Source organism: Somniosus microcephalus, chromosome 30, assembly GCF_052327205.1.
Source record: "Somniosus microcephalus isolate GS21.2 chromosome 30, FLI_Smic_1.0, whole genome shotgun sequence".
NCBI lineage: Eukaryota > Metazoa > Chordata > Chondrichthyes > Squaliformes > Somniosidae > Somniosus > Somniosus microcephalus.
Genome location: NC_141016.1, coordinates 22,914,019 through 22,931,601, shown reverse-complemented (window position 1 = coordinate 22,931,601; position 17,583 = coordinate 22,914,019). Strand labels below are relative to the sequence as shown.

The 17,583-nt window shown below is 49.1% G+C and overlaps 1 protein-coding gene across 1 annotated transcript in view; it reads left to right on the top strand.

Annotated features, from left to right (window-relative positions):
- The window catches only part of LOC147098015 (uncharacterized), an 80,966-nt gene extending 69,336 nt beyond the window's left edge, over positions 1-11,630 (top strand). Inside the window, exons 3-5 of the mRNA XM_085970804.1 lie at positions 315-417; positions 6,417-6,469; positions 11,549-11,630. Coding sequence (XP_085826930.1) covers positions 315-417; positions 6,417-6,469; positions 11,549-11,630 — 238 coding nt within the window. The remainder of the gene's footprint in view (positions 1-314; positions 418-6,416; positions 6,470-11,548) is intronic.
- Positions 11,631-17,583: the final 5,953 nt, after the last annotated feature.

Genomic DNA, 17,583 nt, shown 5'->3' with positions numbered 1-17,583 from the left:
AATGAAGAGAGGCCATGCAGAGCAGGACAAGCTGCTAGAAGAGGGAGGAGGAGGAGTGGAAGGGCTCTCAGCAGGAGGCCATACCTGCAGAGGATCTTAAGGGAGCAATTCTCTTGCCTCAACTTAAGCGAGGAACAATGATTGAGACGTCTTTGTTTCACAAAGGAGTTTGTGATTGAAATCTGCCACAACTACAACCTCAAAGCAGGGCAAGAACAGCATTGCCTGTGGTTGTCAAAGTCTTAACTTTTATGCATCTGGTTCCTTCCAGGCTGTTGCATGAGAAACAGATTAAACTCATTCCCTCTTGCCAGAGACAAGCAGGTGGAGAGAGCACAAGGGTTTGCACGGATTGCAGGTTTCCTCATGGTGCAGAGTGCCATTGACTGCACGCTCATTGCCTTGCGTCCGCCTCATGTGAACGCGGCCATTTTCATGAACCGAAAGGGATTCCACTCCCTCAGTGTGCAGCTGGTGTGGGACCACAGGCAGCGCGTCATGCAGGTGAATGCCCGTTATCCTGGCAGTAGTCACGATTCCTTCATTCTGTGGCAGTCCTCTGTGCCACCTGTATTTGACCCACCACGGCAAGTCAAAGGCTGGCCACTGAGTGACAAGGGTTATCCACTCATGACACGGTTCCTGACTCCGGTCCGGAACCCACGCACACGTGTACAGCAGGCCTACAATGGGAGCCATGCTGCCACAAGGAACATTACAAAGCCCACCATCGGCGCCCTCAAGCAACGCTCCCGCTGCCTGGACCGCTCTGGAGGTGCCCTGCGGCACTCAGCTGAGCGGGTATCAAGATTTGGAGTAGTATGCTGCATGCTGCACAATCTCACCATTATGAGGGAACAGCCCTTGCCACCACCTATCAAGCGAGAAGCTGAGGAGCAGGAAGAGCAGGATGAGGAAGTGGAGGAGGAGGAAGTGCAACAGGAAGTGCAGGAACATGAAGAGGAAGGGAGGCTACAACACAGACAACCCCTTTCTGCCCAGGCTGTACATGATGAAATCATTACTGAGCAAAACCACTAACCTCAACCACACCTCCCCATTCACCAACAGTCCCACGCTGTATTCCTTTACTCCATCACTGACCATCACATCATCCTCTTTCCCAAACACAAAAATTATAAAAACCCAGAAAATGCACATTCAAATCCAATTTTATAAATTCACTCCTTTTGTAATCCATACAAAAAAATCCGAATCACCCTTGTGCCTTCCCTTAGTGCCTGATTCCGTGTGCCTTTGTCTCGCCCAGTGCTCCTACGAGGTGCTTCCCCAGTGGCTGCAGCATGGGCGGTGGAAGGCCTTGGAGGTCAACCTTGAGCAGCTCTGGGCCCTCTAGGCCATCCTCTGGGCCATCCTTAATTGGAGGTCAGCACCATCGCGGCATGAGCAGCAGCAGTCTGTGCCGGCTGGCTGACAACAGCAAGGGCATTGGTGGAGTGACAGGGGTGGGAGCAGGAATGCTGTCATCTTGAGAGAGGGCTGCAGGTTCATATTCCATGGGGCCAGTGCTGGGGCAGCATCTCAGCAATCCTAGTGATCTGTTGGAGGACAGATTCCTGGGCTGCTGTGATGCCCTGGAGGCCCCTTTGAACCGTGGTATCTAGAGCCACGATGGCAGCAGTCTGAGCTTCCACTGCAGCACTCAGACCTTTAGTGGAAGCTGCTTGTGCTGCAGTGGAAGCTGAGACATCGGCCATCAGACGCTGCATCATGGTGGGTTCCACAGGTGTGCTGGTGGAGGTGACCACCTGTTCCAGGTTGGAAAGGATGGGCTCCAAGCTCTGCACAAAGCCCTGTGCCAAGTTAGTGCTGGACTCCTCCGCGCTGCTTGACATTGAGCTCAGGCTTTCTGGCAGGCTTTCCAGTGCACCCAGCATTTGGTTATGTAAACCCATCAGCCTTCTTCAGTAGCCTGGCCCATCAAAGTCCTCATCTGAGTCCTCTGCAGCAGAACTAGTGTGTGACCACGCCCTCTGGAGAGCTGATACCTGCACTATCCATTACCCCCGCCCTGGCTCCTGCGCACTTGTGCCCGGTATCTCACCTCCTGCAGATCCCTCCTCTATCCTAGCCTCTAAAATACGAGCACTGTCAGTCTCTGAGCTGCTGGCTGCGAGTGTAAGATCGAGTGAGGGTGTCTCTACATCTTCATTGTCTTTTTCCCCTTCTTCCACTGACAGGGAACGTTCCAGTTCTTGGGTATTTGAACTGAAAAAGGGACAAGAGTTAGGTTGTGGTGAAGGGAGAGGAGAAAGTAAGAAGAGCGTGCAGATCTGCAGCCTCTCAGGCAGAAGGGATTGAGAGATGAGGGAGAAGTGGGATGAGAGAAACATAGAAACATAGAAGATAGGAGCAGGAGTAGGCCATTCGGCCCCTCGAGCCTGCTCCGCCATTCAATGTGATCATGGCTGATCATCCAAATTCAGTACCCTGTCCCTGCCTTCTCCCCATATCCCTTGATCCCTTTAGCCTTAAGAAATATATCCAACTCCTTCTTGAATATATTTAATGAATTGGCCTCTACTGCCTTCTGTGGTAGAGAATTCCACAGGTTCACCACTCTCTGGGTGAAGAAATTCCTCCTCATCTCTGTCCTAAATGGCCAACCCCTTATCCTTAGACTGTAACCCCTGGTTCTGGACTCCCCGACTATCGGGAACATCCTTCCTGCATCTAGTCTGTCTAGTCCGGTTAGAAGTTTATAAGTTTCAATGAGATCCCCTCTCATTCTTCTAAACTCCAGCGAGTATAAGCCCAATCAACCCAATCTCTCCTCATACGTCATTCCTGCCATCCCAGGTATTAGCCTGGTGAATCTTCACTGCACTCCCTCCACGGCAAGAACATCCTTCCTCAGATAAGGCGACCAAAACTGCACACAATACTCAAGATGTGGTCTCACCAAGGCCCTGTACAACTGCAGCAAGACATCCTTGTTGCTGTACTCGAACCCTCTCGCTACAAAGGCCAACATACCATTTGCCTTCTTAACCGCCTGCTGCACCTGCATGCTTACCTTCAGCGACTGGTGCACAAGGACACCCAGGTCTCGTTGCACTTCCCCTTCTCCCAATCTATTGCCATTCAGATAATAGTCTACCTTCCTGTTTTTTTACGCCAAAGGAGAATTAGGTATCCTGATACCCTCATCATCAGTCGCTTCAGCGCCACCAGTGGCCACGGCCTCAGCGATGTCCCTTCCCATGATGGCCAGCACTGTCTCCTCCAGGGGGTTCCAACATGCAGGCACGCTTGTCCTCCTCCAGTTCTTTGTTGCTGCCTCCTGTCCCACAAGAAAGAGACAAGTGTGTCAGGGAGTGTCCTGCAATGTGTTTGGGTGATGTGCCTGCCGTGGTTGAATAGCTGCCAGTGTATGCGAGCTGTGAGTTGTGGGTACGAGCCTTGCAACAGAGCTTAATGTGTGAGGGTGAGGTAAAGCAATGGATTGAAGGACTGGGTCCTGATTGATAGAAATGGGGATGTTTGCTAATGATTGCACAGTGTTCAGTTCCATTTGCAACTTCTTAGATAATGAAGCAGTCCATGCCCATTCAGGCTTGGGCTGGTGAGTGGCAAGTACCATTTGTGACACACAAGTGCCAGGCAATGCCTATCTCCAACAAGCAAGCGTCTAACCACCGCCCCTTGACATTCAACGGGATTACCATCAGCGAATCCCCCACTAACAACATCCTGGGGGGTCACCATTGACCAGAAACTTAACTGGACCAGCCACATAAATACTGTGGCAACAAGAGCAGGTCAGAGGCTGGGTATTCTGCAGTGAGTGTCTCACCTCCTGACTCCCCAAAGCCTTTCCACCATCTACAAGGCACAAGTCAGGAGTTTGATGGAATACTCTCCACTTGCCTGGATGATTGCAGCTCCAACAACACTCAAGAAACTCGACGCCATCCAAGACAAAGCAGCCCGCTTGATTGGCACCCCATCTACCACCTTAAACATTCACTCCCTCCACCACCGGCGCACCGTGGCTGCAGTGTGTACCATCTACAAGATGCACTGCAGCAACTCGCCAAGGCTTCTTTCCCAAACCCGTGACCTCTTCCACCTAGAAGGACAAGGGCAACACTCACATGGGAACACCACCAACTCCAAGTTCCCCACCAACCTGACTTAGAAGTATATTGGCCGATCCTTCGTCTTCACAGGGTCAAAATCCTGGAACTCCCTAACAGCACTGTGGGAGTACCTTCACCACCCGGACTGCAGCGGTTCAAGAAGGCGGCTCACCACCACCATCTAAAGGGCACTTAGGGATGGGCAATAAATGTTGGCTTTGCCAGTGATGCCCACATCCCAGGAACAAATAAAAATAGATTGTTGGTCGGTGGGTGATGGGGGTGTAGTGGATTGAGCAGTGGAGGAGTCTCGTGGTGCAGTTGGTAGGATATGCTATTTGAAGATGAACTCACTCACCTTGGCAACTTGTGTTAGATCATTAAACTTCTTCCTGTGCTGCATCCATGTTTTTGGAGCAACACTCCTGACATTGACCTCTGCCACTACTTCTTCCCACTACTTCCTGGGCATACATCTGGATGGCTTCTTGCACCCTACTTCTTGCACATCTACATTGGCTCCCGGTTAAGCAGCGCCTCGATTTCAAAATTCTCATCCTTGTTTTCAAATCCTTCCATGGCCTCGCCCCTCCATATCTCTGTAATCTCCTTCAGCCCCACAACCCCCCGAGATATCTGCGCTCCTCTAATTCTGCCCTCTTGAGGATCCCTGATTATAATCGCACAACCTTTGGTGGCCGTGCCTTCTGTTGCCTGGGCCCTAAGCTCTGGAATTCCCTGCCTAAACCTGTCCGCCTCTCTACCTCTCTTTCCTCCTTTAAGACACTTCTTAAAACCTCTCTTTTACCAAGCTTTAGCCCTAATTTATCCTTATGTGGATCGGTGTCAAATCTTTTGTCTTAAAATACTCCTGTGCAGCACCTTGGGACGTTTTACTACGTTAAAGGCGCTATATAAATACCAGTTGTTCTTGTTGTGGACAAAGGATGTCTCTCCTTCTCTCCGTGTCTTGCACCAAGACATCCAGTGCATTGTCAGAAAACCTTGGAGCCCGCTCTCTCGTATGTTCAGCCATTCCTCAAAATGTTACAACCCAGATTCACTTTTCAAAAAAAACACCACTTCTTGCAGCCAAACTTCACCTCCCCTTTAAGTGGTGCAGACTGCCTTTAAGTAGCTCTAACCACTCGCGATACTGGGGAGCTGCTGATACGCAGGCAGCTACCATTTAAATCAGCAGGCAGCGCAAATTTAACAGGCTGCCTGCAACGCTATGAACGGGCGTGGATTAATCGCAGACCGTGGATTAATCACGGACCGTGGATTAATCGCGGACCGATTTCCCCACACCTATTTTCAGGGGTTAGCCTATTTAAACCCCATAAAACAAAATATATATTTTTTTAAATCCGTCCCTATTAAAGAATACAAAAGCAAAATACTGCTGATGCTGGAAACCTGAAATAAAAACAGAAAATGCTGGAAATACTCAGCAGGTCAAGCAGCATCTGTGGAGAGAGAAACAAAGTCAACGTTTCAGGTCGATGACCCTTCGTCAGAACTGGAAAAAGCTGGCGATGGGACAGGTTTTTAAGCAAGTGCAGGGGCAGGGAAAGGGGGAGGAGGGGAGGAAAGAACAAAAGGGAAGGACTGTGATAGGATGGAAGGCAGGAGAGATTAAGAGACAAAACGGATGATGGTGCGAGGCAAAAGGAGATGGTAATGGGACAAGTTAAGAAACAAAAGATGGCTCTAGATGAAGTGTAAATGGTGATGGCAGAATGATCAACAGCTGCCATGTGGGAGAGAGAAAAAAAATGAAAAAAAAGATTGGGGCAGAGGTTATGGTCTGAAATTGTTGAACTTGATCTTGAGTCCGGAAGGCTGTAAAGTGCCTAATCGAAAGATGAGGTGCTGTTCCTCGAGCTTACGTTGAGCTTCGTTGGAACAGGGTAAGAGGCCGAGGACGGTGAGGTCAGAGTGGGAGTGGAGCGGAGAATTAAAGTGACAGGCGACCGGAAGCTCAGGGTCCCCCTTACGGAATGAATGGAGGTGTTCTGCAAAGCGGTCACCCAATCTGCATTTGGTCTCCCCAATGTAGAGGAGACCGCATCGTGAGCAGCGAATACAGTATACTAGATTGCAAGAAGTACAAGTAAATCGCTGTTTCACCTGGAAGGGGTGTTTGGGGCCCTGGACAGCTTTGTCCAGTTCTGACGAAGGGTCATCGAACCTGAAACGTTAACTCTGTTTCTCTCTCCACAGATGCTGCCTGACCTGCTGAGTGTTGCCAGCATTTTCTGTCCTATTAAAGTGTAACTTATTTGCTGTAACATTTCACTTATTTCTCAGGGACGTTCACTGCTTCAGATCTCACAGCCGGATTACTTCAGCTTTGAGAATGCGTTGGGCAGGGGGGGGGGGGGTGGTGCAGTTGCTGGTGCAAGCAGCGTATTGGAGAATATTATCTACGTCTGTAGTTAAGGCAAAAAGGAGTAAAGAATGGACATCCCAACTTAATACCCCATTGGAGGTGACGCACAAGGGAGATAAAGCCATCAGTGTTCCCTGGAGATGTGACAGAGCAGCAATGTCGTCCAGTTAGCCACTCGTCACACGAGGCTGATTGAGTATCCAGCTGTGGCTAATTGCATTCCGGACGAGTAAATAAAAAATATGCAATAGTCGCCGCTGTCGGTAACGAGATCTCAGTACTTATTTGCACGTGTATGTATTGGTACTTTAACCTGTTGGTAAAATGGTAAGACGAAACGCAGAGTGCGCGCAATTGTTTTTTGATTGTTGTAAGTGCTTTACGTCCTTGGTTATTGAATGGTGGCAGACGTTTGTTAAGTAAACAGATGCACGTGAAGTATATTTACCTGTATTGTGCGTAAGCCGTTTTCTCGTAGAATTCATGCAAAACAGTGTCGCCGTAGCCACACCGGTGGCTAGTCAGCAATTTTGTAAACTTGAGGTCATCCAAAACTCGGCTGCCCGTGTCCTAACTCGCACCAAGTCCCGTTCGCCCATCACCCGCTGTGCTCGCTGACCTACATTGGCTCCCAGTTAAGCAACGCCTCGATTTCAAAATTCTCATCCTTGTTTTCAAATCCCTCCGTGGCCTCGCCCCTCCCTATCTCTGTAATCTCCTTCAGCCCCACAACAACCACCCCCCCCCCCGAGATATCTGCGCTCCTCTAATTCTGCCCTCTTGAGGATCCCTGATTATAATCGCTCAACCATTGGTGGCCGTGCCTTCTGTTGCTTGAGCCCTAAGCTCTGGAATTACCTCCCTAAACCTCTCCACCTCTCTCTCCTCCTTTAAGACGCTCCTTAAAACCTACCTCTTTGACCAAGCTTTTGGTCACCTGCCCTAATTTATCCTTATGTGGATCGGTGTCGAATTTTTTTTGTCTTAAAATTACTCCTGTGCAGCGCCTTGGGACGTTTTACTACTTTAAAGGCGATATATAAATACAAATTGTTGTTGTCATTGTTGAATCATAGAATCATAGAAAATTACAACACAGAAGGAGGCCATTCGGCCCATCGTGTCCGTGTCGGCCAACAAAGAACTATCCAGCCTAATCCCACTTTCCAGCTCTTGGTCCGTAGCCCTGTAGGTTACGGCACTTCAAGTGCATATCCAAGTACTTTTTAAATGTGATGAGAGTTTCTGCCTCTACCACCCTTTCAGGCAGTGAGTTCCAGACCCCCACCACCCTCTGGGTGAAAAAAATTCTCCACAAATCCCCTCCAAACCTCTGACCAATTACTTTAAATCTCTGCCCCCTGGTTATTGACCTCGCTGCTAAGGGAAATAGGTCCTTCCTATCCACTCTATCTGGGCCCCTCATAATTTTATACACCTCAATTAAGTCTCCCCTCAGCCTCCTCTGTTCCAAATAAAACAGCCCCAGCCTGATGCGCTATCAATTACTCATAAAAGACGGAGAGTTAGGAGAGTAACTAAAAGGCTTTTATTAGCAAAGAACAGAGCATGCCTCTCGTGGTTGACTGGGTTCCAAGAAGGCAGGGGGCTGCAGAGCAGTCACCTTTATACCTGGGCCTGTGGGTGGAGCCAGGGGCGGAGCCAGCAGAGGCATGCATAGATACAACAGTGTGCAACAACAACAACAACGGTGAACAACAATAACAGTGGTTTACCACACAGCCTATCCAATCTTTCCTCATAGCTAAAATTCCCCTTGCCCAGACAACATTCTCGTAAATCTCCTCTGCACCCCCTCCTGTGCAATCACATCCTTGGACAGCACAGTGTACAGGATTTTTGCTTTGTCATCTGAATGCTTTGCGACAGATCGTCTACTTGAGTAAAGGGATTAAGAGGTGCTGCTCGACCTGATTGAAAGCTTTCTCTGCATCGAGGGTGAAGACCAGGGTTCGCAATGTTGCAGTGATGTGCATACAACATTGAATAGTCACATGCAATGTTCCTGTCTAGCTGCGCGGCCGCGCAGCTGTCCAAAGCTCCCACGCGGGCCGCTTGCCGGTTTCTCAATGGAAAGACCGCACACGGGCCGAAGGTTTGAATGGGCCGGGCAGCCCCTTAAAGGGGCCGCGCACCCAAAAAAAAATTACAGGGAACATTGGTCACGTGGTGTTGTCCCTTGAGAGTTGTGTCATGTGAAATCTTTTTTGTTCAAAACAACTTGCATTTATATAGCACCTTTAACGTAGTGTAATATCCCAAGGCACTTCACAGAAGCGTTAATCTGACACCGAGCCACATAAGTAGATATTAGAACAGAGGACCAAAAGCTTGGTCAAAGAGGTAGGTTTTAACATAGAAACATAGAAACCTAGAAGATAGGAGCAGGAGTAGGCCATTCGGCCCCTCGAGCCTGCTCCGCCATTCAATGAGATCATGGCTGATCATCCAAATTCAGTACCCTGTCCCTGCTTTCTCCCCATATCCCTTGATCCCTTTATCCTTAAGAAATATATCTAACTCCTTCTTGAATATATTTAATGAATTGGCCTCAACTGCCTTCTGTGGTAGAGAATTCCACAGGTTCACCACTCTCTGGGTGAAGAAATTCCTCCTCATCTCTGTCCTAAAAGGCCTTAACTTTAGACTGTGACCCCTGGTTCTGGACTCCCCCGCCATCGGGAACATCCTTCCTCCATCTAGTCTGTCTAGTCCTGTTAGAATTTTATAAGTTTAAATGAGATCCCCTCTCATTCTTCTAAACTCCAGCGAGTATAAGCCCAATCGACCCAATCTCTCCTCATACGTCATTCCTGCCTGGTGAATCTTCGCTGCACTCCCTCCATGGCAAGAACATCCTTCCTCAGATAAGGCGACCAAAACTGCACACAATACTCAAGGTGTGGACTCACCAAGGCCCTGTACAACTGCAGCACGACATCCTTGTTCCTGCACGGTGGCATAGTGGTTAGCACTGTTGCCTCACAGCGCCAGGGACCCGGGTTCGAATCCGGCCTCGGGTGACTGTGTGGAGTTTGCACATTCTTCCCGTGTTTGCGTGGGTTTCCTCCGGGTGCTCCGGTTTCCTCCCACAGTCCAAAGATGTGCAGGTTAGGTTGATTGGCTATGATAAATTGACCCTTAGTGTTAGGGGGATTAAAATGTGTGGGGTTACGGAGATAGGGTGGGATATGTGTTGGTGTAGGGGTTACGGGGATCGGGTGGGATATGTGTCGGTGCAGGCTCGATGGGCCGAAATGGCCTCTATCTGCACTGTGGGGTTTCTATGATTCTGTACTCGAACCCTCTCGCTACGCAGGCCAACATACCATTTGCCTTCTTAACCGCCTGCTGCATCTGCATGCTTACCTTATGAAGCGTCTTAAAGGAGGAATTAGAGCGAGAGAGATGTGGAGGAGTTTAGGAAGGAAATTCCAAAGCTTAAGAGCCTTGGCAGCTGATATCGCTCCGCGACTGGCGGCCGTGCTTAAAATCGGGGATGCACAAGAGGCCAGAATTGGAGGAGCGCAGAGATCTCGGAGGGTTGTAGTGCTGGAGGAGGTTACAGAGACAGGGAGGGGTGAGGCCATGGAGGGATTTGAAAACAAGGGTGAGAATTGCAGAATCGAGCTCAGACAGACTAGTCCAAGGGCCACAGGGAATGTTCACAAATATTTTAGTTACTGTTTAGGAGGGACATGAGCCTGTCTAATGGAAAGGTGTTTGGTTCGTTGCCCTCTTTGTGTACTGGGGCCATTGGAATGCACTCGAAAGTCTCCTGGTCCTACAAGGAAATAAATATTAGCGACTGTACCTGGTAAGTTTTAGACTGGAAGACATTGGGGGAAACCTTGAGTCGCGCCCCCTTTGGGGCGCTAACTTCGCTGGGGCGCTACCCGAAAAAATTAGCACCCGTGCGGCCGAAATTCATCGGTAGCACCCAATGAGGGAAGCAGGGCACTACTGGAAGCCCCCCGCCTCCCTCTTGGGGTGTTGCGAGGGAATATCGTGGCGCTACGTGCGGCACGTTGCACCGCAGTATTGCAGGCCTTCCTCCCCTTCTTAAAGGGGAGGGGCCTTGCACAGCGCGACCTGGGGCCCAGCTGGGCCCCTGGGGATCAGGAGTGCCGGCAAAAGTGCCCGGCACTCAAGAGACGTGCCGGGCTCACGGAGCACAGCCAGCACTCCGCGGGAGGGCTGCTCAGGAGGCCGGGAATGGCAACGGGGGCAGGTGCTGGCAGGCGGCCAGCAACAAAAATGGCTGCCCTGCACCTCACCTTTAATTAGCGCCTCCCCGGCCGCAGGTAGGCCCCCCCGATCCCATCGGACATAGCGTACGGCAGTAAGTCACGGGGGTGTTACCGAAGATCGCGGCCGGGGCGTGAGCGATGACATCATCGCCGGCGGCGCAGCGCCACGGGGCGCTAATGGTTACCGCCACCGCTAACCTCCTGCTGAATTTCGCGGGAGGCGTTGGCGACACTGCGCCCAGGCGTTAGTTGCTTTGCGCCCTCTTAGGGCGCTAATAGAATGCGCAAAGCAACCGAATTTCCCCCCCATTTTCACTTAGTGTAAGTGTAATTCAGTTGCACGTTTGTCTGAACGATGTTATCTGTGAATAGATGTTAGAAGCATTGGAATTCTTGAAATTATAGTTACGTATAATGGAGGGTAAGTTCTCTCAAGATTGTGATTGTCACATGTTTTAATTTATATTGTTTCCTTCAGTACTGCAAATCCTGAAATATATAAGGCCCCTTTTCATTAGCTTTCAAAGCAGTTACGTTAATTGAAAACACTCCAAGTGGTCAAAAAAAAAGCCTGAAAGCCAGCTACAGACTTGGCACTTGTGATATTTTCAGGGAAATGACCACAAGAGAAATTAGGTAAAAAAAAAGTCTGGTTTCAATAAAGACAGTCCATTAAGCTGATTAGTTGATTCAGAGCGGTATTTGATTGTTAGAAGTGGCACAGGCCACCCACGGGCTTTGTGTCCGAAGGTTTTTTATTCTCGTTTAATTCTCTGCAGTCCAGCAATCATCACAGTGAAAACAGATTCCACAGCGCTTTACGCACTGGTAAATTCAGTTCATTGGAAGATCGGCAGCTAGGTGGCATAAAAACTTCATGGTGAACTGAGAACACGGCATATTCGGGGGGAGAGTCACTCAGTGCAACTGAATCAAACAAAATATTCCAAGTAGCTAACCCAAAGTAATTGTCCTGTTGTTGGCCATTCTGAGAGACTGTGTTATTGGCTTGTTACTCACATATAATTGTGTGCGTGATAGCGTTTCCGCACTTTCACATAGATCTGAAATTGTCGTGCTTTGAAGTTAGTTCATCAGATGTGACAATTTAACTGAAAGTGGCACCAAAATATGCACCATTCTTTCTTTAATTTAAAATCCTACGGGTTAAATATTTGACTCTTCATAACATATTATCTAATTAAGATGTTACATGTCTGAACAGTGTTATTATTTAAATTGTTTTCAGACATTAGCCTAGGGCCATCACTTAAAGTGCCACATGTATGTAATTTGATTAATGGAAATTGCACTGAAATGAAAAGGTGGTCTGGGGTTACTGTTCCAAAGACACGTCTACTTCCCTCAGCCTTGGTTTTGGTGATATCTCCATCCAACAGTTACATGAACTCTTCCTGTGCCTCTGCTGAGGTAGCTGGTCAGGTACAACCTCATTACCTCGGCAGCTGATGAAATAACTCCGGTCTTTATTTGACTCGAGGAAATCATATTAAACGGCTCGAAAATCTTTACACTTCTGCATTTTGATCCGCTAAGTAACAACTTTTCAAGCCTTCTTCCAGTGGACCAAAAGCCTTTTTTTTTAATTTGACTCCAGATTCCAAAATGGGCAGTGGAACCTGTGACCGGGATTTTCCTTACCTCGGTGGGTCCGGGGCGGGCGATGTCGGTGGCGGGTCGCGGCCCCCACTGCTGGCTCCATCCCGTTGCCTAAAATGAATTTACGTTGATAGGGCTCGTTAAGCCCGCCCAGCGCATTTCCCGGCCCAATTAGAGGAAGCGGGTCTGATGACATCTTTCATGTCGCGTCATCAGCTGGTTTCCTTAAAGGGGCCATGTCCACCTTACTTTTGACATTTGCGCTGTCGGTGTTCTACAGCATTGAGCTGCTGCAAACACTGACAAGCACTGCACAGAGGTGCAGGGCTGCACCAGGTTCTCCCATGACTCCCTTCATGAGCTCGGGTGCTGATGCCCTCGGTCCTTATGGAGGGAGTCACAGCACGCAGGGAGGTCCATTTCCCTTCCCATGGGTGGAAGAGACCTCCCCAGGAGACCAACGCAGCCTGGTTGCACATTGCACAGGAGGGCACAAGCAGGGATGTCGGCAGGAGGTCCTGGGTGCAGTGGCGCAAACCTTTCAATGATCTCATTAGATCACAAAACGTTAGTACAAAGCCACACTCACCTTCATCCTGCTGCGCCTCTCATCACATCCCCATCACTCTGCTTTCTCTTCCCTACTCCAGGCACAACCTTACTCACACCAACTTACCTTGCACCTCCACCCATCCCTCTCTATCTACATTATCACTTCCCCATCTCACTAGCCACCCCTCACACTCACCCTCATCCTAGTCCAATCATACCAGCTAACAACACACAGGGGTAGGCACTTGTGTGTTTTAGCCAATGTTCATGTGAAGTTTCTGTTAATGTGCTGTCAAACATTGAAACCTTTATTTTCAACACTTTTTGTTCTTGGACAGATTTGTGTGCACCTTTGGAAGTGGCTTAGTGAGTTGCAGTGAATGCTGAGACATAACGGCACTCCCCGCAATGGTGGTGATTGTGAAAGGAATGGCTTGGACATTGTAGGGATGCTTTATGGTGTTGGTGTGGAGTGGTGCCAACCTGGCGCATCATGTGGCAGCCAGATTGTGCAGCATCAAATGAAGTAAGTCTGGCCATGGTGAGGCCATCCCTGGCCTCCCGGGCAGCAATGTGCTCGGGTGCTGATGACCTCTGTCCTGTGCAGCATCAGGTGATTGCGGAGAAGGTTGGTATTGTTATTGGTGCTGCTGGTGTGCCTGGTGCTGCTGGTGTTGGGGCTGATCGTGGTCAGATTCTGAGGACCAAGGTGAGACAGTATAAAGGGCACCCATGCTGATGGAATAGATGGCAGGTGAAGTAGAGATGACAGAAGCATTCTGTCAATGGTGAGAGAGTTCTTCCAATGAGGTGAGAGTGGATGGAGAGTGGAAAGTGGAAAGCCTGCAGAACCTGTGCTGAAAATGGACTGAGAAACAGCTTGTGGCTGAGAAAAGTGATGATCTGTCAGGTGGGAGCTTTTACTGGACATTTGAAACTGTCAAGTAATCAGCTGGAACAATGGCAACTGAACTCCTGCCTCAGTTTGACAGACATGGTCACTGAACAGCGTGGTTGCTGTGGCCGTGAAGTTAAAGTTAAAAAGTAAGTTAAAAAGCCTGTTAAGGGTCTGTTAAGTACATTATAATGAGTTTAATTGGGTCGCCCACCAATGCCTGTCAGGTCTGGTCAGCGCTGACAGACCCAACATTGGGAAAGGCGCGTTGCGGCAGGTTGACAGCGGGGTCCCGACCCGCTGTCAAAAAAAAACACTTTCCCACCCGGCTCGCCACCGATCCTGCCCGCTGACACCCTGGAAAATTCCAGCCTGTGTGTCGAAAAAGGGTATATGTTTTAAAATTCAGAGTGACTGCTGCAAACATACCGAAAGCTGCTGCCAATGTACCAGAAGCTGCGCAGAAGCATTCTGTGCATAAATCTGCGGTGGTTTAAGTCTGAATGTATAATAATATAGTCACATTGCAGGCCTAAATCTATGGAGCTATGAGTTGGTTTAATAACGTATAATAATAGCCCGGGTTGGTTTAAGTATTATTGTGTGATATTTTCGTGGCGGGGAGGGTTGCGGAGATTGATTTGTACGGTGTGCGAGCTCCCTGCGAAGGGAAAGGAGAGGAAAATTTATAAAAATGGTCGTTTACTGAGTTTTGTTGGCACAGATTTTCTTTTCCTGATGCGGGTCTGTTCGGCAGCAGCGATCTCATTTCACCACCCGCCCCGCACCCTCCCCCCTCCGTTCTCTCTGGAAGTGTTAACTTTGTAATGGCGACAATATTTTCTTTTCAGTGAGCGAACAACCGAAAAATCACTGAAACTGCGCAGGCACAACTCCTTCGACTTCGTCAGCAGCACGCACGTCAAGAGTGTCAGCCGTGGCTCAATGAGTAGCACACTCGCCTCCTGAGTCAGAAGGTTGTGGGTTCAAGTCCCACTCCAGGGACTCCAGCACAGTAATCTAGGCTGACACTCCCAGTGCAGTGCTGAGGGACTGCCGCACTGCTGGAGGTGCCGTCTTTCGGATGAGATGTTAAACCGAGGCCCCGTCTGCTCTCTCAGGTGGATGTAAAAAATCCCATGGCACTATTTTGAAGAAGAGCAGGGGTCCTGGCCATTATTCATCCCTCAACCAATATAACAAAAGCATATTATCTTGGTCATTTTCGCATTGCTGTTTGTGGGAGCTTGCTGTGCACAAATTGGCTGCCACGTTTCCCACATTACACCAGTGATACCACTTCATTGGCTGTAAAGCGCTTTGGGTCGTCCGGTGGTCGTGAAAGGCGCTATAGAAATGCAAGTCGTCTTCTTCCTTCAAAATTATTGTGGCTCAAATTCCACGGAAGGTCCTTTTGGAGGTAGATCTAGGGTGGTCTGGAACCTCTGTCCACTCCTGACCCCGGCTCAAATTCCGGGGTTGGCTTATATGCGACGATTGGAAGGGCGTCTGCACCATCATCGATGCAGCTGGAGATTCCGCCTCAAGTGAGGGTGGAGGAAACTCAAAAGTGGGGTCCAAGCCAACAAGGTAATGGTGTGGGCTGAAGATATTAAAAAAAAAAGAAAATTGGCTGCTTTTTTTTTGGAGGAGTTGGTTTCGGTATCAATCACTCTGTGATCAATAATAATTAGGAACCTTGGCCTTTTGAAATTGAAATGTCTCTGCGGCCTTCAGCAATGCTGGATGCCGGGGACGCACAGGTGTCCCTTGTAATCGGCGTTGCTAAGGGCACAATTGTGGGAATTCCGTTGCATGACACAATTTTAGCAGCACCTGCCCATTTGAGGTGTGTGTCCGCCCCACAAATAGCTGGAAAAGTTTAATAGTTGGAAAACAAAGGCAGGGACCTGGCGTATCGGGGTCCTACTCCAAGATCTGCACCTATCCTGATAGCAATCCAGGTTGTCCAAAACAATGAACAACATGATTTGATAGAGGTGTACAAGATTATGACGGGTTTGGATAGGCTAGACGGGGAAAGGCTGTTCCCACTAGTTGATGGTACAAGGACTAGGGGACACAGATTTAAGGTTTTGGGCAAGAGATACGGGGGGGATGTGAGGAAAAACTTTTTTACGCAGCGAGTGGTGATGACCTGGAACTCGCTGCCGACGGAAGTGGTGGAACCGGAGACACTCAATGTTTTCAAGGGGAGACTGGATAGGCACTTGAGGGAAATAAACTTGCAGGGCTACGGTGATAGAGCGGGGGAATGGGACTGACTGGATTGCTCTACAGAGAGCCGGCACGGACTCGATCGACCGAGTGGCCTCCTTCTGTGCCGTTATGACTCTATGGGCTGGAATTTGTCAATGGGGGCGGGACTGCTGGTTTTCGGGTTTTAGTTCCACCCCAATGACCAATGACGTCCGGCCAACCCATGCTATTTTCCCTTGATTGACCTTGTTAATCCCGCCCTGAGGGCTTAGCCGGCCAATTAAGGGAAAGCCGGTGACAGAGGACGTCAGTGTATGACGTTTCATCTGTCAAAAACTTTTGACAGATGAATTGTCAGCCTTTGACAGCTTTGAGAAGCTGTCACTCAAACACTGACAATCTCTGTTCTAAGGTGAGTCCTTGTACTGAAGACTCACCAAAACCTCTTTCCTCAGCAGAAATCAGATGGCTGCTGCATCTGAGAATGCAGCAGGCATTCTGTCATCACTGCCGTTGAGATGAGGCACCTCCGGATCCCCAAGGGTTGAAGCCTGCAGGAAGAAGCAAAGGTAAGTAAACTTTTTCTAACACTTTACACTCACCTCTCATACTTACCTCGCCACACTTGCACCCATCACTCACCTCCACAACGGACTTTTTGATCCCTCTCACCCTCACAGACCCACTGCTCGCCTGGCTGACCCTGGCGAGGTTCGCAGCCGTCGGGAAGCCCGCACTTGCAGGGGTAAAATGGGGATAATCCTCTTAACTGCCTGTTAACTACCTGTTAACGGGCAGTTAAATGGCTGTAATCCCCTTCCCGCCTCGAGGAGACGGATCCCGGCGCGAGTTGGGGACCCGCCTCCCGGGAAGATGGCACGGAGGCGGGTTGGGAGCGGGCTCGGTACCCGCTCCCAGTTTCTGCCATTTTCCCGCAGTCCCGCCTTCAAACCTACCTCCTCAGGGCTGGCGAAATTCCCCCTATGACTCGGACTAATGGTCATAAAGTGAAAGCAAAGTTAAAATAAAAATAGAAGAGGAAAAAAAATGGGACAAAGGGAAGAGCAGAAATAAAGTCTTAAAAAATATGTTATTTAAAATTGCACAATTAATATTTGTAATAAATTACTCTCCAAACATTAAGGAATGGCCTCCTTCTATGCTGCAGATTTCTATGATTCTCTGAATCATGTCATTGAGTAGTCTATGAGTAATGATATAAACCATCAGCTCTGTGTAGGTGGGCCAGTGGCAGCAATAAAATCATTTGCTTCCCAGTTCTGGTATCCAACACTTGAATTTTCCAGATTCAGCTGTGATCAGTATCTTTAGTTTCAGATTTCACCCAGGGAAAAAAAAATCAAGGAAAGTAGCCAGAAACAGAGGAGTATCGTGTTGCATTTCCACTTAGAGGGCTGTGGTTCAAATGCCAACCTTTCTTCTGTAGGTGGGTTGCAAGGGTAATCATCAATTCAGTGCGCCAAAGGAGGAATATAACTGAAGTGCAGCCACCATGATTATTCAAGG